The sequence below is a fragment of the Protomyctophum bolini genome (assembly GCF_963924005.1).
Source record: "Protomyctophum bolini genome assembly, chromosome: 21".
NCBI classification, from domain to species: domain Eukaryota; kingdom Metazoa; phylum Chordata; class Actinopteri; order Myctophiformes; family Myctophidae; genus Protomyctophum; species Protomyctophum bolini.
In genome coordinates, this window is record NC_137882.1 from 16,682,060 (window position 1) to 16,709,433 (window position 27,374).

General features: G+C 40.9%; 1 protein-coding gene across 1 annotated transcript; it reads left to right on the forward strand.

Moving 5' to 3' along the window:
• Positions 1 to 492: 492 nt before the first annotated feature.
• Positions 493 to 27,374, forward strand: LOC308336342 (myosin-IIIa-like; the record flags this gene model as incomplete). Its single annotated transcript, XM_080793686.1, has 6 exons — positions 493 to 660; positions 3,076 to 3,210; positions 14,992 to 15,096; positions 16,291 to 16,390; positions 22,983 to 23,059; positions 27,225 to 27,374. 6 exons carry the CDS (start codon positions 493 to 495, stop codon positions 27,372 to 27,374), a joined length of 735 nt encoding a protein of 244 aa, XP_080649812.1.

Below are 27,374 nucleotides of genomic sequence, written 5' to 3' on the forward strand. Positions count from 1 at the left end.
GTTAACGCAAGATTATGGAACCCAGTTACCACACAGTAAAATCCTCAATGATGATTTGACCCTGACATTGTAAAATTGGTCCCATGTGTAAAAACAATAACTTTTCACTTTTTTCACATTTTGGTTCTACAAATTGGACATTTGCGTTCACATCAGAAGATCCGGAAACTCATGGTTATTATCTTTGTTAACTAATTCCTGGATAAACATGAGTCCTTCCTGTGCGGTTCTTCTCATGAAACTTATTTTCCCCATATACCAGCTCTGCTAAGCCTGGTGGGAAAAAATAAAAACTGGCACCACATCATGTGAAAATTGGTCAGAGCTCGCAATGTGTTATTAAGAATGCCAAAGTATGCATACTGCAGGCCATAGCCTACTGTACAATGCTAATTCTTAGATTAGTCTGACCAAATGCTCTGTTCACTTTGTCCCTGCATTCATTAATTTTAACTGTGTTTTTCTGCTTCTAACAGGAGATCTCTCCAGAACATGTTTCCGCAGTCAGGGAAATCCCTTGTGTTCGACAGTTTTCCTGATCCCACGGACACATGGGAAATCATCGAGACCATCGGGAAGGGGACCTACGGCAAGGTCTACAAGGTGCTCAACAAGACCGATGGAAGCAAGGCGGCCGTCAAGATACTGGACCCCGTCCATGTGAGTTTAATCAGTTTATGTCCGAAAACTCATGCTGCATGTGTGGCTTAATTTAGTAGAATATTATAGTCAATATTATTACACTGCCTATTATGACTTCTGTAGTCTCTGCATCATCAAAAATGAGGGCTCTGCCCTCAATGTATTTCCAAGAAAATATATAAAGGTTGAATGAATGAATGAGTACTGGGCCAAAAATATAGAATTCACATGGACTAATCAGTTCCGCCCTTGTGGATAATGAGCACAGATCTTATTAATTTAGTATGTTATAATTTCTAATAAAAGGCCATGATTAAAGATGAAACTAGTATTAACTCCTGGTTATAGAAGAGACTAAATGCTGTATTGAATTGTCATGCTCTACCATACAGATTGGACAAAATGAAAATGTATTCACTTAAAAAAAGTTACATAGTGCCACCATAAAGAATGATGAGCCAAGAACAAGAGACAAACAGCAGACACAATCTGAGACTTTGTTTCCTTTACATTCCTTCACCTGAGAATCTTCCAAAACAGATGACAAGTATAGTCATAATTAGTCATGTTGTACTGTACTGTCACAACCTCCTTACAGAGTACTGAAGGGAGATGTCTTGTCTCTCCACGGTACATTGAACTACATGGCTTATTTAACAGCTCTAACGAGGAGCCGCCCATTTTCATCTGCTAAATATCCATTCCGTGTCTGTGATAAAGACATGTTCTCTTGAGCCACACATGCATAATTGTATTTCATTTTCTGTTTATCCAACCCTCATTTCACACTCAATATTCCCACCTGTCAGTCAATGGTCATTATCACACACTGTTTGCTAACTATGCCGGCTAAAGTTAGCAATCAGTTGATCTTGGCTTATTTACAGTTTTATATACACATTTCATTTCATTTCATAATCATTTGGACAGACAATTGGTTGGTCAACATACATTTATTTCTTTCACAGTCAAACAGTTTAAGTTACCATTACTATGTTGTCAAACACCCACTACTCACACCATCCTCATTTCCTGGTCACAAAAGAGGCACTACTGCATCCACTGCTCCTTTTATAGGGGGAGGGTTGAATTGGGTTGTACCATGTTGCAGGGGTGCCGGGTTCTGGCAATACCTATTCTTTAATATGTTTGCAACGGTACGGGTTATTTAAAACCTGGTGTGTTAATCATTTTGGATTGACAATTATACTGTACATGTTTGGAAATGTTTCTGTGTTACATGTTCACTAGTAAATGTAAGTGAATGTTTGGGGAAAGCTGTCTCTAGACAGGTGGTACGGGCCACTAGGGAGAGGCCCGAGTTATACTGCAGGTAGTCAGTTCATGGTGAGAGATGGAGGGAGAGTGGGCCTAATGCAGGAAACTCTGCCCTAAGACAGTGTTAGGACTGTTAACGTCCAGACTGGGTGCTTGACTTTAAGCATAGATCATGTAAGTTTGTTATTTTCATTTTTGGAGTTATATTTTTAATTTTGTATTAAAGTATTTTTTTCTGAGGCATTTTTTTGGAACATTATTTTTGGAATTGATTTACAAAATAAATCTTTGGCAATAATGGAGAATTCTTGGTATGTCATTTTTCTGTGCACCTATGCCCTCATCCAACGGACTTATTTACAGTGTCTTAACCAATTCAATCCGGGAAAGCTTCTGTGTCACAGAAAATTTGTGGGGATTTTTTTAAATTTGATATATATATTAATATTAAATCATATTAATTATTATTATTATTATTATCATTATATGAAGTGGAGTTTCTTATTTGGTGCTTGTTTGCTAATATTTTATGCCCGTACAAGATTTGTGTTGTTAATATGGTTCAAAAATAGGCCTTTTCCAAAATAAAGAAAACTATATTCTTTCCTTTTATTGAAATTGGCAGATCAACAAGCTCTTGTCAAATAGCCGTCGCTTCTTTTGTACTTTGTACTTGTTTTGGTGGTCCTTTCATAGTCCTGGTTACTTATTTCCCTCACAATTTCTGACAATAGTTGCCCACTGGAACCCTCCGGAAATATTGTTGAACACAGTAACCTGTTCTGCATACAAATTGTTTTTTATTTATTTTTTATCTCTGTTACCTTGGTTTCTTGTAATAAAATGTGCCCTTGGAGCACAAATCCTTTCCCTCATTTTAATAAACTATAGCTGTATGCATGACTGCATTAAATGTTGGCGTGAAATCATTTTTAATAGGTCTGACTCAATGCAAGCACATCGATAACAAAATGGTTGTCCTGACAGTGATACTAATGCATATACACATGAAGTGATTTATAATTCATAAATGTGACAAGGTTATTGGTAAAGCTTTGCCTCTCACTATGCCTTACTTCAGTCTATTAACCCTGTATTTACTATTGAGATGACATTTTGTGTTCAATGTTAACTGGCAATTGTCCCTTTTGGCAGGACATTGATGAGGAGATTGAAGCAGAGTACAACATCCTCCAGGCTCTCTCTGACCACGCCAATGTGGTCAAGTTCTATGGAATGTACTACAAGAAGGATGTGAAATGCGGCGACCAGCTGTGGCTCGCTCTGGAGGTAGGAAACCACTGAGCAACCTCTTTACTGTGAGTCTAATAGGTGCATGATGATGATAATAACAACTCCCACATGATGACTGCAAAGTGCGAAGACCATGCTCATTTGTGGTGTGACTTTTATTATTGTTCATTTATTGCAGGCATGTTCTCACATAGACATCAAAGGGGGCTTGAGCCCTGCCCGTTTACCCGTTTGTAGAAAACTGCCCTCTCCAGACCATAAATGCTGCATTTACTAATGGTGAAGAAACGCATGGTTTCCTCCGGCATTGGTGTGTGAATGGGGTGAATGTAATGCACAATCTCTGTAAAGGCGCTATATAAATGCACCATTTACCATTTATCAGGAGAATTACCTTTTTCCGAACTCTCCTGAACTATGTCATGTATAGAAATCCATGTTGTAGGCCTACGCCACATCTTCAGTAGCTAAAGAGTGCGGGGTCGTGCCATGACAATAGCGTATCTACAAGCTCTGACGCGTTAGCTTGTAGATCCGCTATTTTTGCAATGTTGGGGCCAAAAGTGTCCTTTTAGGGAATTTCAGACCCTTCTATAACATTCTCTCCACGTCCAGCTGTGCCATTGCATGTGTGGAAGGTTTTCTATAAAGATTTATATAGGCTACATGTAGATGTAGTGCCCCAGGCAAGACCACAAGGCCACAACAACTCTGCCAATCGGGCTCAGCTCAGGCATGGTAGTTTGTGTGTTGGTTTGCTGAGTGCATGGTTCGATCCCAGCTTGGGTCGAGACCACTACATATGATTTCAATTGTGGCTTGTTTCTTTGATTGATTGAAATATTTATTAACAGTTTGCAGAATTACAGTACATTTCAAGCACAAACTCAATACAAAGAGTGTTAACTGTGAGTGGACGACCCAATTAAGCATTACACTTGTTTACAAGAGGGTCCACCATGTTCAATTCATCAAAAATTCTAGTTAATTGGACATGCCAAAATTCACTTGGAATGATTTGTTTGCACAGTAAACATGTTTTGCTGTGTCATATACACATCCATGTGAGTGACTGCGATCTTGCATTCGTCATGTATAAACGCCTCAGTTTATTTCCCTGCATGCTGGCTGTGACATGCGGCATGTCATGTAGACATTTACAACTGCAGCATGCAGACTAAAGATCCAGTTGCACCTCACACGGCATGCCGTCTAGCCAGGTACAGACGTGATGACCAAATAAGACCCAAGGATTATGTAACCATTTAAGCCACCACAGGCAGTGTTGGGCCTCTTTGAGCTCCAATGCACGTGTGTGTGTGTGCGTGTGCATGTGTGCGCGTGTGTGTGTGCATGTGTGCGTGCCCGTTCGTCCGTCCGTCTGTCCCTCCCTCGGTCCTCCCAGTATACGGACAGCTGCATCACCGCTGGGTGACCATTCGCCGATACTGTTGAGCAGCCTAAAGGGCTACAGTACAGCTGAGCTTCACACTAACCACTATAACAATAGCACAGCACACACTCACACACACACACACACACACACACACACACACCGCTCAGTTCACACGGGTGTGATTTTGACTTCTAGGCCACCTTTGGGGCTTGGTATAGTGAGCCACTTTGTATCACTCTGCGGTTGGTGGGGGTCGGTCGGAGCAGAGGCAGCTCTGGTGTCAGTGTTGGCTTCGCCTGCATCCCGCTGAGAATCACAGCGTGAGGATTTTCAGGTTATCTGGGCCATTCTGTTTGTTTTAGCCATGAACTGCTCTGCAGTGGCGTGCACAGATAGACACTAGGGGGTGCTAGAACACCCCCTGCTCTTTTCCCTCTGGACAAATGTGCCATTTTCTTGTACAGCTTGTGGACCATGGTGACATTGATCAATTATTGATTAAAAAAAGAAACCTTCTAATATATTATTTATGACCCAAAATCTATAAATCTCACACTATTTAGGCAACCGGCCGGTTCCACGCGCTGCACAAGCACCTGCCCCTCTAAATGTCTGACGCCACTGCTGCTCTGGACTGGTAGATTTGGTTGACCCAAGGTTTCTCTCTCTGTTTTGGCCTATAGTGAGACTACAAAAAGATGATTTGGCCGCGCACCAATTTATTTCTGCTAAAGAGAAATGTATTCTGTGGTTAAAATATTGTGATGATACGTCAACATTTAGTGTCTATGTGAAGGACGAATGACTCAGGAAGAATATCACATTCTTGCTTCGAAGTAGCCCCGTTTGGAACCTCACCCTCCGCTATTAGCTCCGAGATGAGGTTCTGGTGTCAGGAGAGTCTGTCCAAGTGCAGTGAAGATCCGAAAAGTAAAGGTAGTCCCAGACACTTGTCCCAGAAACCTACATTTGTTTAAGACGGGGTGAAACAACCGCTTAAATCGCTAAATTTAGTCAGCCTGTGCCATGTTTTCCCATTGTAGCTGAATTGGAAGCAGTACTGGCACGTTTATTCTTTTACCGGTTTGAATGGGTGTGTAGTGTGTACTGTATGTGGTGGCCACCACAAACATGGACCCGCCACCAAATACTTGTAATTCCAGTAGTAAGCATCCATATTCTAGGGGGAACGTTCACCAACAATAGGCGATCTATCTTTGTACATTTTTTCATGAACTGATGTGTGTAGAGTGAAATAAGAACATACCAAAATGCAACTCTTTACAGGTCTATTTTATTTTTAAGTGGTGCTGAATTTGCAGCTCAACAAAAGCTATTTCGTCTTAGTGTATGACGTAGGATAATTTCATGATACATTCAAATCTGTGATATGATACGATTGTTACTCTGATACTAACGAATCGATTATCGTCCCATCCCTAAGTCTGAGGCATACAGTAGGAACAACATAGCACCAGCATTAAAATATCCTGCTTTGAACATTAACATCCTTGAACTCACCGTTGTAAGCAAGCATGACAGGTCAAACTGTGATATTTTATGTAAAAATATCAAAGAGGACTTTGGCACCAGCTGCTTTCCTCAATCATGTCTCAAAAGACCCTGGCTTTCATATTTCATTTCCTGCTATGTAGCCCTTTTCCAAATGTCAAGTGTAAGACAAACGTGTAATGGAGGTCAACGGGGCCAAGAGGAAAGTGTGTGTGAGGTTCTGACGCGGCAACGAGGACAAGGAAATACCACACAATGGCTTGGCTGCTCCACCACATTTACTGTGTGGAGCACAAACTCTGAACATTCAGTGGACTGGATTTCCTAGCTGTGGTCTTGGGTTTTCTGAATAATTAGGCTCAGGAAAGTGCTGTGATTGGCATGTGGACTCTGACATCATAGTTTATTATATAACGTGTCGCGAGATGTGTCTGGTTGGTGTTTTCTGCAGGACTATTTGTTGAAGGGTACATTCCAGTACATTGGTCTGGGTGTGTAGTGTGCACATGTCTTTTTTCTTTTTTAATACATTTTTATTTCATTTTTAGATGAAAGGCACAGGTACAGGCATACAAAAAAATGCACATAAAACATTCATAACTTAAACTTAAAAAAATCTTTGCCAACTACAATCAGTGGCTTTCCCCTTGCCTCATTTTTTTAAATCCTACCCCCAAACCCCAGCACCAACCACCGTTGACAAAAAAAAGAGAAAAATATAGTAATGATTATAACAATTAAATACAACATAAAGCTTGATTTTTTTTAATTAACAACAAATTGTAAATAATAATTAAAAAATAATCCCTCCCAACCCACCCCGTCATAGGCCTGAAAAGAAAAAGAAATGAGCAAAGATTTCAACAAAGACCAAAAATAAATCTGTCTTTGTATTACAGACATGGGAAACACTTAAATGCCTGCCGACATGAAGGTCGAAGTGTATTATGTGTCCGTCGTTATAATGCCTATTATTTTATTTGGGGCATCGGGTTCATTATGCATGTCGGAAACCTGACCCTCTTGTCTCGAGGAAGGATCTATCTGAATGGATTCTTTAACCCATTAAAACCGGGAAAGTATCTGTGTCATTAAATAGTCTGGCTATTTAAAAACGGTGCGTCAATTTATGTCGCGCTAGGAGCTTGTAGATCTGCTATTTCTTTTTTTAATCGTGAACAATTTTGTGCAAATCTAGTACACTTTTGAGGGGCGCTAGCCCTTCCGATACCCAGCTTTGTGTGTCTGTGTGTGTACCCCATAGCGATGATTTGATTGGCTGGAGAAATGTGTGTACCCCATAGCAATGATTTGATTGGCTGAGCAATGCGTGTACCCCATAGCAATGATTTGATTGGCTGAGCACGGAATGTGATGTATGATGATATACAGTATGATGTATGCCCCTCACTTCACACAAATCTTTGCTTCTGGGGGAGGTCCATGGAACAACATATTTTGAGATGGGTGTCCAAGTAAATACAATTTCCTTGATACGTTTGAGGACCACTCGTCACCACTGATATATAGCAACATACGTTTTCTTTCTGAAAACTGCGATTTAGAAGATTTCCAGCCTCAGGTCTTAGTGGATTAAATAGCTATAAGGCTGTGCGTGGCATTGTCCCGTTTCCATTACTAGGCAGTCTACTGTAGCCTACTTGGACACTAGCCTCTATAAGGCACCCATATTTCTGTAATCCAAGCTCAGTGGGCACTGCAGCCACGGCATCAGGTGCTTTTCACCTCCACAGCTTGTGTTTCTGTGCTCTTTCATCACCGTCCACCTCGCTGACCTCTAATAAGGGTCCTATAATCACTTGGCTTACTGGATCTCCACCCCTGCCAATCTAAGACACCAGAATAATCAGACAGTGCTGGAGGAAGAAGTACTCACATTTTCGACTTAAAGTAAAACTACCGATACCGCAACGTAGAAGTGCTCCGTTACCATTACAAGTAAATGCCCGGTGTTCAAAATTCACTTGAGTAAAAGTACAAAAGTATTCGTTTACTGAAAGTAAAAGTACTAATTTAGCAGAATGTCACAAGTTTCCAGATATAAATATGCTTTGTTAAAATAGCAGATCTACAAGCTCACAACGTGTCGCTTTTGCAAAGTATGCATATAGGGCCATGAAGTCGTTGCATGTTTTGTTAAAATCTACAAAGTTTTCACATAATTGTTGTAGTGGAGTTAAAAGTACAATATTTGCCTCTGAGATGTACAGTATATGTAGAGTAGGAGCAAAAGTATTGGAAATTGGAAACACTCCAGTGAAGTAAATTTACTTGAGTGTTGCACTTAAGTATACATTACTTAGTTACTTTACACCACTGTAATCAGACTGCCTGCAGGGGAAGATGAGGCTACCGGTAAATGTTTTTTATAAGCCCTTCCTACTCATGTCCTGGAATCAACCGGCTATCATTTTACATCCTACCTGTTCAGCTTTCATTTATTGTCTTCTCTCGGCCAGACTAGCCTGCCGAAGATTAAAGGCGCAGTGAAACGGAAATGGTGAACAACATGAAAATGGTGTTTCCACATGAAACACCGGTCTGAAGTTTCTGAACCAATCAGAGTGTCGCATCCCTTCAGGCGATGGGACGGTAGCTAGGGACGGTGGCTAATGCTATGCGCAACAGCGTGGTGTTGTTTGTTTATAAATCAGACGGTCGCCCAGCACAACCAGTTTACTGTTATGTGGCTTATTTCTACCCTATAATGTTTTCAGAAACATATTTTAGCGTGATGATTAAGTTGAAACCGAGTAATACACTGTCTGAATGTTATCTTGAATGGAAATAAAAACGGAGAAATCTGTAATCAGAAGCAGCTGTGTTGCATGGATGCGCAGACATGGGGAATTAAACATGTGAGCTTCATTTTTATTGGCTTTTATCGATGTGTACCTCTACACGTCATCACGCAGCACGTTTTCGTTTTAATAAATAAATAATACAATCGTTTTTATGGACCTTTGATATAAAAACACACAGAAATGAGAATTTTCCCATTGTTTTGGCATCCATTGTTAGGTATGCCCATATGATGACCACGGATATGGTCTAAAAGTGTGAAAAACTTATTTTTCATTTCACTGCGCCTTTAACTGTGAATCTCCGGCGACATTGATTGATCGGCATGAAACATTGCACGCACACTCCCTGTCGGCCCAAAGAAGAACCTCTGCCCCACATTTTTCTTTCTCCAATTTGGCATCATGGTGGAGCTACTGCTAGTATAATAGGGCCACTTCACATTTCACATAACTCTTGAACCGTAGGTCGTACGATCGAAAATTATATTCTCCCTGGATTCCTTGGATCAGTGTTGATTTTGACAGCAAATGTTGATGTAGTTTTAGTCATAGTCTTTTGAATCATCTGAAATGCCTCTGTTAGTCTAGTTTAGTCGAATAAATCTTCAGTTGATTTTGCCTTGATGCAATCGTAATGGCAAATTTTACACTTGGTTGCATGCTGAAAATGTGACGCACTGTGAGCTTGTAGATCTGCTATTTTCATCATAGTTTTAGTTGAGCAGCCAGTCTGACTGCTTTGCTTAGTGCTTACTCGCCAATTCATTTCCACACCATTTTGAATGTCCTATTCTGTATGCAAACTTCACCTCCATGCAAACTGAAAGCTCACAGCACAACACACCATCCAATCTGCAGCACTAATCCAGTGGCTGAAATTGCTACTGGCAGTTTAGCTGTGCGTGTGTGCGTGCGTGTGTGTGTGTGCGTGCGTGCGTGCGTGCGTGCATGTGGGTGTGAGTGTCTGTGTGTGCACGCTTGGGTACATGTGTATATGTGTGTGAATATTTGGATCCGAGATGTAGTGCACTAGAAGTAAAACTATTGGAATTTGGAAATATTCCAGTAAAGTAAAAGTATAGCTAAAAATGTTACTTAAAGATGGTGATTTTTGTATTTTTTTCATGTGTTTATGAGGTGACAGTAGGCCTACTTCAATAGACCCATTGGTGTGGTTGTTATGTGCAATGATGTCTTCCCTTTGTATTTAGGGTTTCTTCCTGGAGGCTGAAACATTGACAGTCAAACGTGCCAATGAAAAAAACAGTGATATATTAGTGACATCACCATATCACCCCCTCCCCCTTTATCATACAACAACAGCTGTGGGTGCGGCTTCAGTTCACCACCCATCACCACCCATCACCACCCACCCACCAGGAAAACCAGGCACTTAAAAACATAAAAACAACATTTTAACAAATATACTGTACCCTTTTTAGAAAAGATTATTCCTCATTATATAACAATAATACCTGATGATCATGTTTTAGGGTGGAAAAGAAAAGCACTGTGACAGTAAGCATGAGGAGGTGGGGTGGGGGGGGAATGGGTCACTCACCATGGTTACCGTCCCTACCTCCATCCTCTCAACTGTAATTTTCCACATTTCAGCTGAGAAGAGACCAGAGGGCCATCCGCCCCCCTTTCCTGCAGCCCCTCTCGTCATCACCAACCTTAATTCAGCACAAATTATTCCCCTCCACTTTGATGGGTCCGGTATACGAGTGCTTGTTACCGGTGTGACTATAATAGGCCATGTGAGGGCTTTAAACCTATTATGCATCGGATGGTTGAAAATGGCACATCTACAAGCTCACAGCGTGTCACGATGTGAGCTTGTAGATCTTAAACTAATAATAATTTAAAATATATTTTTAATAATTTAAAATAACAACTTAAATATGCAACTACTTGTATGGGGGATTCCTGGCACAAAGTATTTTCAACTGGGGGTCCTTGACATGAAAATGTTTGGGAACCACTGGTTTAATGTTTTAAGCAACAATTAGGAAGCAAGCCCCAAATAAGCGACTAGCCGACTACACTTTATAACAAGACCCTGCAAAATACAACCCGCAGCTACCAATATTTACAAGCAACTTTACATAACGATCAAGCCCAACGTTGCTTAAAATAAACAGACCTGGCAACACTGTGCACCCCCTTTAGTATAGCAGATGTGGGCAGGAGATGAGTGGAGCACTTATGTGTTATTTTTTCCACCCCCTTTTTAAAAGCATGTTTTAAAGAAACCTGTGCTGCCATTGTGATCCGTTGTGGGGGATTTTTAAAAGCCTAGCTGTGTATTAGTGGTAAATTGAAAAGGCATTAGTCTGTCTGTGTCCACTGACTACCAGTGCCACTATATAGGTTTCTGGGATTCATTTTTGTTCCTGCCGTTTTGCCCTGATATGATCTTCTGTTTGCCAGTGTTTGATGCCATCATCATGCATCTGGAAAAATTAACCCGCTTAAATGTCTGTTACCTGAATTTACCTGCTCTTACAAGTCTCTATAGTCCTGTCCATATTCTCTGGACTCTGCCATCCTGAATTGACGATGAGGTCTAAAATGGTATTGTTTGTTAGGACTTTTCAATAAACCCTGCGTGAAAGCAGACACCTCGGCTGTTGTGGCCGTGTAAACGATAAGGTCACTATAGTGTAACAAAAGGCAGTGCTTTCCCTGGAGAGGATCCAGGGTGCGTACCGACTCAAACCTGCACGCAGAAATGTGCACCTACTGTACCAGTGGTGTAAAGTAACTAAGTACATTTACTCAGGTACTGCACTTAACGTTTTCGCTGCTATCTACGTTTATAAACGTAGCTAGGCTATCGGTACCTGCTGGTGCTAACTATGCGTACGTTCATAGACAACCGTATGCTCCATATATGACAGCAGCGACTGTCAATTTTGAGATATTGTTTTACTTTACTGGGGCACTTCTAATTTGCAATAGGCTACTTTTACTTCTACTCCACATCTCATAGGCAAATATTGTACTTTTACTCAAGTCCACACAATTAGAGGATGTAGAAGAATTGTTACAGTATTTTGATCAACGTTTTCCTGTTATCTCTCCTAATGGTACCACATCAATACAGCATGGAATTGTGAACAAAATATTACACAACGACAAAACATTCTGATGAATGGCTGATTTGCTCACTTTGCTCTGAACTCATGGTTTCTATATTTGATCACTTTGTGTTTTGACATATTGCTCTGCTCACCCACGATTTGCTTGGATAAGAGGTTAAAGAATGATAGATGGGCTGGTGTCGCTGTACGGCATCACGTCTGTCTGGGTCTAAGTCACATCTTTATCTCATTATGCTGACGGTAATAATTTAATGTCAACCGTGGGTATTATCCAGGTAATATGAAGTGCCAAGTACTTGCTTTAAGATAAATATCCGTAAGCCTATAGCCTTTCATCGTCTACTTTTTTCACGGACATAAGCTAAATGAAAACTAAATAAAAACTGTGCTATGACGACTAAAACTGAGATTAAATATATTGACAATTTCATCAACAAATGAAAATTAGAAAAATGTTCGAGAGGGACTAGTGGAGAAGAGATCTAGTAGAACTAAGTCATTTTATGCTTGGTTGCGCTCTGAAAATATCCAATCTACAAGCTCACAACGATTCACTCACAGCACAGTGTGTTGTGAGCTTGTAGATCGGCTATTTCCAGCATGGAATCAAGTGTAAAATCAGACATTACGAGTATGACGCCATCAAGGCCTGCCAAAATAAAAAAATCACTGACTATGATATACAATCAACTGTAGATTTATAGTCTACTAAAATATTATGATTTTCAGTCGACTAAAACTGAGACATTTCAGATTACTAAAATATGACTGAAACTAAATGAAATCGTATTCAAAAGACTCACTAAAACGACATAAAAATGTGCTGTCAAAACACTGTAGCATAAATAATATTTATAATCTTTTTGCAGGGATTAGTTCTTAGTGAACAACACAGTATGAATTTAAACTCAACGGTTGACGGTAGATACATCTAGCTTATCTTCCATTAGTCCTTGTAATAGAATGATTTAAGTATTTTTAGGAGTGCGATGCCATCAAATGTGATGAGTCATCAATAAAGTACTTAAAGGCTTAAAGGCTGCGACAAAATTGGAGCCCTAGGACTAAAACTAAAATCTAAATTTGCTTCCAAAGACTAAATACAATTTGATTCCAAAGACTATGACTAAAACTAAATAAAAATGTGCTGTCGAAAGCAACACTAGGATAACTAACTAGGGCTAACGTTTTGCTCGGCTGTTATGCTATAGGGCAAAAAAAAGCTCTCTCATTATATGGATCTGTGTGTAAGCTAATGATGACGGTGATGTGAGACTGATGTCAGTCTCAGCTCCTGCTCGTTGTCTGTCTGTCTGTCTGTCTGTGAGCTGCTGCTGCTTCGCCACGCTCTGCTGCTCAACCACCATTAAGCTTCCAGTCAAGCTAGGCTACATCCATCCAGCTACGCTGCTGTGGGTTTGTGATGGATGTTGATAGGCAGATGGAAAGATAGATACAGTAGATACAACTGAGAGAACTTTCCTTAATGATTATATCTGGTTTCAGTATTTATTTATGATGTATTTTCTCTATTATTAAGGTTATTTTTGCAGTCAGTTTGTATTAGTGGTGGTGGAGGGGGGCGGGGCGGGGGTCGCAATACATGGCCAAAGCATTTCCGGGGGTCCCCAGCCAAAAACGTTGAGAACCCCTGCACTATGACATCATCAGACACTTACGTAACATGGTCAATTCATTGGGAATTTAATGTTTGTGTAGGACAAAGATTGTGAACATACTAGACATGAGAGGGGATATAGCGCACTAGGTACAGAGAACTGAATGGACCTGGCCGGCTGTTATTTAATTCTGAGTTCCGAACTCGGCACACCCGTTATGCGATGGTCAGCCAATCACAGCGCAGAATGGCACGCCTTCCATATTTTCCATCTTTGCGAGGTGTCTATCTTTGAAGATCTCCACTCTTGCCGAAGTGGTCTAATTAGTTTGAGTACATTGACAAAATGTTTGCCACTAAATCAACACTGATCCACAAGCTCCATGTTTCGGGCTTGTCAATCTGCTACTTATGATGACACTTTTAATTGTGAATCCTGAAAAGTAACAATTTTGGACTTCCACCCGACAGAGACCATTATAGTCCATGAAGGGGAAATGCGTTCAAATGCTGGACCATTCTCTCCTTATTGTGCCGGCAGCACAGTGGTTGACACCAAGCAATTTCTTTCCTAGCGTTACCTCAAACCTAGACAGCTTAAATTACAGGGTATTGTTGTTACCACGACAACGCGCAGGACAATTTGATGTTATTTTCCCAGAGGCCTGCTATTGACTATAGAGCCCAACACTGTACACAACGGTTGTTGTTGTAACTTGTGGTGTGCTCCTAACTGTAATTTGTAATCATCTCTCTTATCATGACATGATGACTCACTGTGTGTGTGTCAAGTTGGGGTCAAGTTCAAGCTATGCCCATGGTGTATGGGATATTACTCACTAAACACGTAGAAAAAAAACAGGGATATGGGCAGGAAAACAAACCTACCTTCTATGACGTCACTGAGCATCATGAAGGTAGTGAAAGACCCACCCACCTCAGAAATCAGCAAATATTATGAAAATGACAAAAATATAGTTGTCCGGGTGAAAATCGCCCGTGTTTAGTGTTCTAGGGTTTAGACAATAAAACATTAGCAAAGAGCATGAATACAGCAGCAAATCAGGCAGAACAGTGAGTACTTTCTCTACAGGCGTGATTTCCCCCTATTATTACTATTACTAATCTGCCCCATGAGAAAGAGAACTGCTCCATCTCTTGCCCACACTGTGAAATCTTGGGATCAGAAAAGATTTCAGCCATTGCCATAATATCTCAGACTGAAAATGATGCATACGGTACCTTTACTGTAGATGCTGCAGATTTAACTTAAGCCCATTGTTAAAAAATGTGCTGACTCATTTTGAGCATGATAAAAAAGCCATTTTCTTTTCCTTTTGTGTGCCACTTCTATCGTAGCTCTGCAACGGTGGCTCCGTGACGGAACTGGCCAAAGGCATGCTGAAGAGAGGGGACCGAATGGAGGAGGCCGTTATCGCCTACATCTTGCACGAGGCACTGATGGTAAGTGCGTGTGGCAGTGTTAAAGATGGAGTGCCGTGATCAACTTATGTAACTTGGATAGTATTTTATGTAGACATAGCATGGTATACGCATAGTTTCATTATACAGATATTCCACTGGGTTCTTTGCTTACGTATGATTCATGATTGATGACGGTTTAACCCATTTTCACCTGCCGTCGAAATTAAAAAAAGGTCTTCTAAATGCTGACAGTTTTTTCTGAAATACCTGTGTTTCTTTATCAGTGGTGCTCAATATTTCATGTCAAGGACTGCTATTTTTCAACAGCTAAAGCATGACATAATGCTTAAAACACCAAACGGGGTTCCCGCCCAAAACGGTTTAAGAGCGTCTTGTAAATGAGTCCGTTGATGAGGGATGCTATGCTTTAAATTCAAGCATCCAGTCTGGACATTCCTAGTCCCAACACTGTCCTATAGGGCAGAGCTTCCAGCATTGTGCCCCTTTCCTCCCATGTCTCACCATGGATCCTGACTACATGAACTCAAACCCAGGCCTCTGACTATTGGCCCATACCATCTGTCTAGAGACAGGTTTCCCCAAAGCATTCACTTATAAATCTAGTGAACAAGCAACACAGAAAACATTTCCCAACATTTACAGTATATTTGTCAATACCAAAGTAATCAACAAACCAGGTCTTAAACAACCCGTCTCATTGCAATCATATTAAATAATATGTATTGCCAGACACATGCACCCCTGCAACATGGTGCAACCCAATTTGAATCCTCCACCTATAAAAGGAGCAGTGGATTCAGTGGTGACTCTTTTGTGTACTTTTGACCAGGAAATGAGGATGGTGTGAGTAGTGGGTGTTTGACAACATAGTAATGGTAACTTAAAACTGTTTGACTTTGAAAGGAATAAAAGTATGTTTGACCAACCAATTGTCTCTGTCCAAATGATGAAATGAAATGAATGAATATAACTGTATATAAAACTGTAGAACAAGCCAAGATCAACTGATTGCTAACTTTAGCCGGCATAGTTAGCAAACAGTGTTTGATAATGACCATTGACTGACATGTGGGAATATTGAGTATGAAATGAGGTTATGATAAACAGAAAATGAAATACAATTACACATGTGTGGCTCAAGAGGAAATGTCTTTATCACACGTCTGCTAAATGCCTAAATTGTAAATTGTTAACCCCTTCCTCGCTTCTCAGGGCCTCAAACACCTGCACATCAACCAGACCATCCACCGTGATGTCAAGGGCAACAACATCCTGCTCACCACGCAAGGAGGCATCAAAATGGTGGACTTTGGTATGTATGTGTGTGTGTGTGTGTGTGTGTGTGTGTGTGTGTGTGTGTGTGTGCGCGCGTGCGCGTGTGCGTGTGTGCGTAGAACCTGACATACAGTATGTAGTACATGCTGACCTCCAGTCTTTGGAGCCAGTATACAGTCCAGACATATCAGTGTTACAGTGAAGCCGAGTCTCCAGACGATAAGGCAGGCAAACCGAGTGATTGGTCAGATTGTGACACACAACAATACAAACCGAGGTGATTGGACAGATTGTGACACTACAACAAGCTATGGAGAATTGCTCATATCGTTGCTGTCGGGCTGAGACCTCTTATGTATCTCCGTGTTTTAAAAGACGACTTCACTCGTTTTCTCCATAGAGTTAGAATTGATAGAGACGGATTCCTCCTCCCATCCACTTGCATGAAGTTGCTCACGCAGCGCATGAGGCGTTTTCACGCGTTCTTCCGGGTTGGAACAGAGTGCATTCTGGGTGCATTCATGTTCATTCCGCTTCAGTGACATTTGTGAGTGCAGTTTCAGTACAGATATCGTGATACAGTATGTCCTTGATGAAATCGCAAAATATTGAATATCGCAATATATCCAATATCATGATATTATCGTTACCGAGGGAATAATATCGCCTCAGATATTGTATCGTGAGGTACCCATATCGTCCCACCCCTAGTTGTTACTATAGCATGCTGCATGCTCTGACTCACAACTGTTTCAGTCCCAGCTAGAGAGCCAGGAGGAGGGCCACATGAAAGAGATCCTCACCGCTTTTGTGACAGTAGACGGATTAGTTATGTGGAGGAGGATGGATCTACTGTAAGCTATACTGACATGCTTGGGCATGATAACACACGCACGCACGCACGCACACAATACACACAGAGTTATATAAACCTGCAGTACAGTAGGCAATTTGTTTTCTCCTAAATAATCCGATCATGCCCACATTCTTACACACTCTGCCATGCAGACACACACACCTACTGTATGTGCTACTGCAGTCGAGTGTCGACGATGTCTTGTTTATTGTTGTGTATTTCTTATAGCTTTAAATGTCTCGATGAATTGAATAAACAGGACCACAATGGAAACATGCCCCTATACAATATAGGGCTAAAGACAAAGGAAGGGTTTCAAAGAAGTACGTACCGGTAATTCCCAAAAAGGTGTAGACTGCAGATTTACAAAAATCCGTCTTTGATGTTATCTTTTTAGCAATCATTGGAAAATCGTACCACACATACTATTTCAAACTGTTAATAAAGTATTCAATCAATCAATATATCAGTCAATCAATCGTTTTAGCTCGAGACCCAAAAGAAAAATGGGCGTTTTACTTTTAAAAATGGGTCTGTGACCCGATTCGGGACCCATGTCTGACTCAGGCAGTGTGCTACTATATTTAACTATCCATAATATCAGAGTGTGAGTGTACAGTATACAGTACAGTACACTCCCCTTTGAAAACCCCTATACCTTTCCACTACATTAGCCAGAAGTGACTCATAAACAGAGATAACACTGTCAATTAGAATATGCATGAAGATAGAGGGCCTCCATCATCCTTCTTAGCATTATGATTCTTTCCCCCCACCTCGTGTCGGATGTGCCTCTTTAGCTTCTCTACTGGTGATGATGATGAGTCATTGCGGGGGTTTCATCTTCCTCAGCTGCTTAGCGGAGCGTGAGAATCCATCGTGACTCCATGCATGTGTGTTCCACTGCACTGAGCACGTACGTGTCCCCTCACTATACCCCCTCCCTTCCTTTTTCCATACTATGCCTGATTTTAAATTTTGCCATCCAAAAAGACTTTAGCCGACTGAATATACAGTTGATTTTGTTGACAGAAAAACGTTTTAGTCATCTAAAAAGATTTGTCGACTAAATTTACAGTTCAGTCAGATAACTCACAAATCAATAATTATTATACAATGAGAATAGTGTTATAATATTGTATCTTGGCGTTCGGCTCTGCTACATTTTTTCTCCCTGCGCGGCACAATTAAACACCATCATTATTAAGAGCAGGGAGATAGATATACAATAACAACCCCCCATGGGGAACAGAAATAACAGAGCCCATCGGTGGTGCTGGGGTGGCGGTGGGAGCAAACATTACATATCAACCAGGAATCATATGCAGAAGGAAGGCAGGAAGAAGCATGCAGTCTAGGTGATCAAACTTGGAACCTTCCGGTTCTCAAGCGGCCACTCTATGGAGGGTATGCGCATGCATAAAGTCAATGGCAGATCGAGTGCAGGCAAAGTGAGTGACAAAGTGAATTTAATGTTGTTTAAATGTTGTTCAAAATGTATTCATTTAAAGACCTTTAAAGCCTGACAATAAGCTTTTTTTTGGGCCGAACTAATAATTAGAAAGAAGAAAAACAATAAAAAAACGTGTTGTACCCTGCCCTTTTGTCTGTTCGGCCCCAAAGAAATGTGTTGTCACCTGCCAAGTTGGCTTTGTCCGAGGTCTTTAAATAAATATGGGGAAAATTAATGTGAGATTATTTCCTGGTGCCCTCGCAGTGCAGGGCAGGACTGCAGCGCTCTATACCTCCTAGCTGAGCCACTGCCACCCCCATTAGTAATTTACAAAACAAAAGAGGTTTCTGCCTGACAGTAACAATACGGTTCTCCCAGCTGTGTAAATAAAAGAGGAAAAAGCTCTGTGCTTTTGTGCTCCTCCGCTAATGTAGGTAGGTAAGAACAAATGCTCTTAAAATATATAAAATAAAAAATAATCCCTGCACTTTAATGGAATAACACAACACAAAATAAATGTTGAGTGGAGATTTGATGTTTTGTAATGAAAAGAGGCAGCAGTCTAATAGTCTTCTAAAGACACATAAATGATCCAATAATGAGTTTTCTCCGGACTGTATGCATAATCTGGGTTTATTGGGGCGTCCATACAGGCAACGGTGGCACAGGCAGCATTGCCATGTCTGCTTATTATAGGCAAGTTCAGTGTTTTTTTTTTAATGAAGTAAAAGTATCAATAGCCAACTGCAATCTAGAGATACTCTGTTAGTAAAAGTCCGGAATTCAAAATGTGCTTGAGTAAAAGTACAAAAGTATTGGCATCAATATGTACCAAAAGTAAAGTACACTGCCAATATGCAAGGTTGTGTATAAGGTCCGCACGTGCGTATCTTTTTTTACGCAAGTGCTCTATTTTTCCACGTGTCCGCGGGGGTTACGCAGCATTTCGCCTCGCCTTCAGAGGAAGAAAACTGTAAATATGGTTGGAAAATGTCGGTGCAGCCACCTAGCTGCTTCCGTTCTGCTCCACATGTGGTACGGTTCCGTTCTGTCCCCAGTGTAGCCCCCACCGTCCACTCCCATTATAAGCGAGCTCTTTAGCTGCATTGTTCTCTGAATTGAGGTTCAGATTGAGTGAGGGACATTTGAATGAATCGCAAGACTGAATCGCCAGATTTGTCTTGATAAAATCTTAAAAAATGTAAGTGAAGTGAGTGGTCCAACTCCGTGTGGGGGTCTCCGTGGGGCGGGGGCGGAAGCGCCAGACCCACAGGAACGCACCCAGGATGCCGGCCCGATTCCGCCGAGCCGCCCCACGTCCAAAACGGTTGAGAAATGACAGTTACCGTGTGGGGGTCCCTCTACTGTACCCTCTACTCTACTATACTGTACTGTACTGTACTGTACTGTACTGTACTGTACTGTACTGTAACTGTACTGTACTGGCACACCCGAAATCACCATATATACAGTTAATATGTGCGTGTGTGTTTGTGTGTGTCGAAAAACAACCATTCTGTTTTCGTGCTCAGACGCACCCACCCACCCAGCCAGCCAGCCAGCCACCCACACACAAACATTGTTGCACCACTCAAAAAAATAACATATTGCAATTTTCACCGCCATGCGTATAGAATAGATCTGCTGTTTTCAAATACCGACAGGTGTGCTTGTGTGGTCGCTTCTTTGTGGGCTTGTTTTTCAATACACCTGGTTGCTCATTTCTGTCGCAGAATCTGGCAACACTGAGAACGGCGGCGCTTGCGTTGAGTGTCTTATTTGCTTAAGAATACCCTGACAACAAATCAGTATGCGGGCCTGAATAGCAACCACCCTCTGCACTCTGTACTGAAAGGAAGCGAGACGTCAGATGCTGTGAGGATGTACAGTAAATGTAAAGTGGTTTACCAACCTGTGCAGGTGATGCAAATAATGCGTTCCCTCCACTCTTAAGAAAAGTGAATAGAAACCAATTTAGCATGTGAGCATTTTAAACGTAATGGATTGTTCATCTGCAGAATGCAGTATATCCAGTATGGTGGAAGCATAACATTATTTCCATAAAGTGGTGCATACGTACAGTATGCATGATGCATAATTGCACATGCATAACTGTAACAATATGCTGTACAGTAGGCTACACAAGATACCGCTGAAGAATTTATTTATTAGTAGTTGTAGACGGTTTTATCAGTAGGGAAGGGCAATAAAAGATTGTTATGGATTCATAGTCCACAAAAATCACACTTGTGTGAAGTGGGTAGAGTGGGTGCTCTTATCGTCATACGGTACAATATCATCATACATCACATTCCATGCTCAGCCAATTAAATCATCTCAAATTTGGTACACACAGATTCAGATTCCCTTTTTTGCCATTGTGTAAAACACACATTACAAATAAAACTAACACAAATACAACACTGTGCAAGAAGTATAAATAAATATAAAGTGCAGAGTTATGGATCACAGACACACAAAGCTGGCGTCCCTCAAAATTATTGTAATTGTACTATATTTAAACGGCGGGCACGGGCAGACCACGGCCACGTCACTCTGACTCAGACATAACCATAAACGAAACCCATACACCTAATTATGTCACTATAACTCAGACATAACCATAAACAAACAAACAAACAAACCCATATATATTTATATAGGCATAATATGGAGATCCAGTGGTCCAAAGCCGCATATTCGACTGCTATGTGCATAGAAGTGTAACCATATTATGGTTATGTCATGTGCATATACTCGTATGGTTATGTCATGTGCATATACTCGTATGAGACCGACCCATTTCAAACTCGGCAAGGACGTGAGGGAGTGCTGTGCCCACCGCAGAGGTGTTTGGTTATGCCTATGTGCTTGTCCAGAAGCGCCGATCCGGTTCTGTACATCTGCAACTTTTGATTAAAATATATATCTTGACAGTTAGAACTACTGATTTAGAAGGCCTGTGTATAATCAGCCTCATGTCTTGGCTAATAAGGGAGTAATATCTTGCAGAAGACTTCTTCTATACCTGTACTTCTCTTGTTTGCCCAGGCGGCTACATCAAGTGAGGGTGGCATTTTTTTTTTTTACGTTAACCTGTTTGTCAAGTATAGCATATCTGTTCCCATGGCAGAGGATGAATGTCGTGCCCCAGTATTGCTCAAAGCTTGCTGACGGGGATTCAATTCAAATGGCACTCGCTTTAACCTGGCCAATCAAATCACCTGAGGATACATAAATATTAGTAATTCAAAGCAATCCATCATCTGCTGTGATGAAGTGGCATGTACATTTGACTACAGTCTGGAAGAGGCATTCCTTAAACCAAGGTGCTTAAGGATGCTATGGTATTATACAGCTTGGGTACAATTGTAAACTTCTTGTATTCATATTTGGAAGCCTCGGTAATGTCCATAAATCAGTTGTGAGGGGCCTGCAGATTGCAGGCATTGGCAAAATTCTGTCTGTGATAATTGTTGGTTGCCACATATGGAGGAGACGATGCTTCCTGTATCCGTGATCTGTATCCTGAAGCACTTGTTTTGAGTGAGTGAGTGAGCGAGTGAGCGATGCAAGTGTGGGTATGTATGGGCGCACACATGCTCGCAAAAAATATTTAATAATTAGGAGCAACGCTCTATTGTCATGATATTTATATATTGACAGATATTTGACAGCTGGTGTCAATTTTGTTGAGACGTCATGAATAGTGTAACAATAATAATGTACCTTTATACGAGCCCTGAAGGCTTTTTATAAATTATGCAAATGAAGCCTGCCGAGCAGCTGGTCCAGGCAGACAAATCAGAGGAGGGCCAATTCCTGATCAGCTGATCAGTCACTAGTGGTGTAAAGTAACTAACTACATTTACTTAAGTACTGTACTGTAAGTACAATTTTGAGGTATTTGTACTTTACTTACTTTAAGTATTTCCAATTTCCAATACTTTTACTTCTACTCCACTACATCTTAGAGGCAAATATTGCACTTTTAATCCACTACATGTATTTGAAAGCTTTAGTTACTTTGTATACTTTGTAGGACATATAATAAACACTTCAGCCCTATATACATTTCGGCCATTTGAAAATAGTTAATCGACAAGATTGTGAGCTTCTAGATCTGCTATTTTCAAAAGATTGTTATACATTTGAAAACTTGTAATGTGACATTCTGCACAATGAGTATACTTTTGGTACTTTAAGTACATTTTGATGCCAATGCTTCAAGTGCAAGTCAAAAGAATGTGAATGTCCATGTCCTCTTAAAAATATATAATGTCATTCTCACAATGACGAAGTGTGTTGTGTTTCTTGCAGGTGTGTCAGCCCAGCTAAGTAACACCCGTTTGAGGAGGAACACGTCTGTAGGGACCCCCTTCTGGATGGCTCCGGAGGTACACACACACACACACACACACACACGTCCGGATGACTGCTGCGGTACTGCAGTCTTTATGAGCACATGCACGCACGGTAACCAAATGAACACATGTCAACTGGCACACATGAATTTCGTGATCAATCCCACATTCTTGCACAAAGACGTATAAATACACCATATGTACTGTACACACTGTACAAACACCCCAATCATATAACACCTCAAGATCAAGACACAACTCATCCCATTCCATGTCCGATCAAATCCACATTCTTACACATGCATGCACACACCCACACTCATCTATATCAACTTCAATACCCCATACAGTACATCAGTGAGCACACACCCACACTCATTTATATCAACTTCAATACCCCATACATCAGAGGCAACATTCCCCGATTGTATAAAAGCTCTCTCCTGTAGCTCCCCTCTCTTTCCACTACATTAGCCAGGGGGCAAAACCCAATGGGGCCACTCTTAATCATCATCACACAGATAACACTGTCATTTCTAATATCCATAATAAGCCTGAATAGATGGCCTTCACTATCCTGCTCCTATAGCTTTCAGTAAAATCATTATTGCTTTAGCACTGCACTGGCATAACGACAAATGAAACACAATATATTATAACGATATTTTGATAGATAGACATTTGATATTTGTTTCCCTTTCCCCCATTCCGAGTATGGTGATATAATGATATAATATGCTATACTATTAATCAACTGTGGATTTTGCTGTGGCTGTGTGTGTATAAGCTAGGTTTGACTCCCACCCAGGCTGAGGATAGAGGTATAGAACAAGCTAGTCAGAATAAGCTCACTATATTGTGACCAGGGAATTACAAGATTTGTGTATTCTTGTTTTTCCCAAAACATTATTTTGCAATGTATATAGGTTGAAAGTGTTCATGTGGTCTATGGTTGCTTGTATTGGGCTTGTTTTCACAAACCTGGTTGCTTATTTCTCTTGCAAAATCTAGCAATACTGAACCTCAACCCATTTCGTGTCCAATCAAATCCACATTATTACACATGCGTGCACCCACAGACATTTATATCAACTTAATTCAATACCCCATACATCGTTTCTGTTATTTCCATAAGATAAAGGGAAGAAGAATAAGAAGGAGGCAAGGGGAAGAGGGGAAGAGAGTTTTTTATAGTATCGCGGTACTGAAAAGCATTTGTAGTTTTGAAATTCACTTTCTCGCAATGAGACTTCTCGTCTCGTCAATGACACATCGTTCAAGTCGAGGATGGCTCATCTTACTTGAAGTTTTGCATGCTGCACAAACATTGGCGCAGCCTATTAGAATACAAGGAACATTACATAATCCTGTGTGCCCTCGCTGATTTTAATCTGATTTGAGTAGCAAACTTCCATTAACGAATAAAGAAAAGCAAAGCAGGTGCAGACTGGGAAGCCATGGGGTGATCTAGGATGTCTTTAAAGTAAAGCATTTGGGAGCAGAACAACTTTTCTTACAATGATTTTTTTTAAAGTTTATGTTTATCAGCTTCTCTCTTATCGTGTTCTATAGTCTCTCCGTGGCGTTTGGAGATGTGTTGATATAATGATTTGTAGAGGAAGAGGGTGAAGGATCTTTCATCTTTTTCTTTTTTACTTGTTGATCGGTGTGGAGTGGCAGACTTATTCTTTTCTTTTCTGAAACAAAATAATTCTCAGCACGTTTTTTCTTGAGGAAACGATGCCGCTTCCTCTTTAGTGATTTCCACCTGGGAGGTATGTTCAGTTTCCATTAACAAAATGTTTTATATTTATTTTTGACAAATTATTTTACTTTGCTGTACAAAGTCATTGTTAGTGCATCGTGTGGTTCGTGTGGTTATTATAGCTTGGTAAAGCTATAGATTGATAATGGAAATAGTATAGTGACACTTTTGGAGAGCACAATACTGATTTTGACAGTGTTTGAATCACATTTTTGTCTTTTGAAGTTCTAACGTGAATTACTCATTAGAGTACACATATACATTGTCTGTTACAGTGTTGGCACACTAATCATGAGGTTACTCATGTTTCAGTTGGAACCGATGAAGAGCCTTGGCTCGAAACGTTCTCATTAAATTACATTGGAGTGGAGCAAGAGAAGGCCCAGGTTGAAGCTAGCAAAATTACAACTGTCTGTCTCTGAAGGAGGGCTGGACCTCCCCAATATAAAATGGTATCAGACAGCTGCACAACTACGATTTGTAGCAGCATGGTTAGAGGAAGATCAACCTTCAATCTGGCTAGATATTGAAACTGCACAGTGTGATTGTCCTCTCCGGAATCTCTTGTTTCTCAGAGATCCTACAACAGCAAAGAAATATTGTAAAAACCCAATTGTTTCCAACACATTAAAGGCATGGAAGGTGGCAAGGCTTTTGGAGGGTCGAGCCAAAGTAACATCACCTCTTACCTCAATTCAGGGGAACCCAGACTTTCCTCCTGGCCTTATTGACCTTGGGTTTAATTATTGGAGAGATAGAGGTATAACAACGTTACAAAATCTTTTTACCGGTCCTATACTCATTTGATCTGATTTGAAAAATATGACCTACATCGCAGACATTTTTTCAGATTTTTACAGGTGAGGGATTTCATTCTCAGACGCACAACACTATCAACTAATTCAACTTCCTCTCCAATTGAGAGAGTGCTGACAATGGGTTTTACAAGAGGGTTTATAAGTATTCTGTATGGCATGTTAAGATCCAAAACAACTGTTGACACACAAGATGCTAAGAGGAAATGGGAAAGTGATCTTGAGGTTGAAATTTCAGACGAGGTTTGGTGGGAAATATTTGAAAATGCCAAAGAACGTTCTGTGTGTAATAGAGCTTGGTCGATTCAGCTAAGAACCATACACCGATTACAGATCTCACCTAGCCTTCTCCATAAAATGAATCCTACTCTATCTCCTCTCTGTCTTAAGTGTAAAACTGAAGAGGGAAATTATATTCACTGTATATGGTCATGTCGTAAGATTAAACGATACTGGTTGGGTATCGTGCAGCAGTTGAATGAGATCTTTAATATGGAGTTTGAACCTGACCCTATGTGTCTGATTCTTGGGCTGCCTGATGACAAGATTGTTGACAAGTTCCATACACGTCTGTTTAATCTCTTAACTTATGCTGCTAGGAAAAATATTCTGTTGTCTTGGATTAATGAGAAACCACCAACAAAAAAAGACTGGCACAAAATAATCATGCAGTGCATGCCGTTGGAATTCCTAACCTGCCTGCTACGCTCCACCACAGATACCTTCTATAAAATATGGGACCCATATTTGAGATTTGTTGGCCCTCAGTTAGCTACCACCTTGACCATAGGGTTCCTGGACAGAAGCGATGCCACTAACCTTGATTGATAAAGTTATGGATATTATTGTTATGTATGTATGTATATGCGTATGTATGTATATGCATAACATTATTTTATTTTATTTTCTCTGGAGTTGTTAACCCATCTAGACTTTCAAGCACCAAACTGCACCAAACTGCAAATGTGTCCATATTTGTATATTAATTTTGTACTTTATTTTTTGGTATAAGTGTATAACTGTGGCCTTTGTTCCACAACGCGCCTGAGCTGAGCTGTCTGTTTTTGTTTGTTTGTTTTGTTTTTCCTGTCTTGTCTTTGTCATTGTCATAAAATTTACATTGGAGTGGGCAGGTCTATTGTTTTACTTCTTGACCTTTTCTATGCAGCACCTCAACCAACGTGTGACGTGTGTATTTTGTCTGTCTGTCTGTCGGTCGGTCGGTCGGAGGTGTACGTGCGTGCGTGATGCATGTGTGTGTATATCCTGTGTGGTTATCTGGTGATGGAAGTGCACGCCACTTGATGCCACACTATGAGCTTGTACATCTGCTATTCTGATATCATGCAGCAGCTAACGTTTAAAATAATGGTTAAAACACCAAAAGGGGTTCCCGTCCTGAATGTGTTAAATGTAGTTTTATGCTTACGTTAATCACTTTGAATTGAAAAAAAAAACTGTGTGTGTGCGTGTGTGCGTGCGTGTGTGTCGGCCCATGTGTGGTTGGGAGTGGTTGTTTGTTTGTATCCATGCGTGTGTGACCATGGGCCTGCTTGGACTTGTGCGTGACTGTGTGTGTGTGTGTGTGTGTGTGTGTGTGTGTGTGTGCGTGCCACAGGTCATAGCGTGTGAACAGCAGCTGGACTCGACCTACGATGCTCGTTGCGACGTGTGGTCGCTGGGCATCACCGCCATCGAGCTGGGAGATGGAGACCCGCCCCTCTCTGAGCTGCACCCAATGAGAGCCCTCTTCAAGATACCCAGGTGA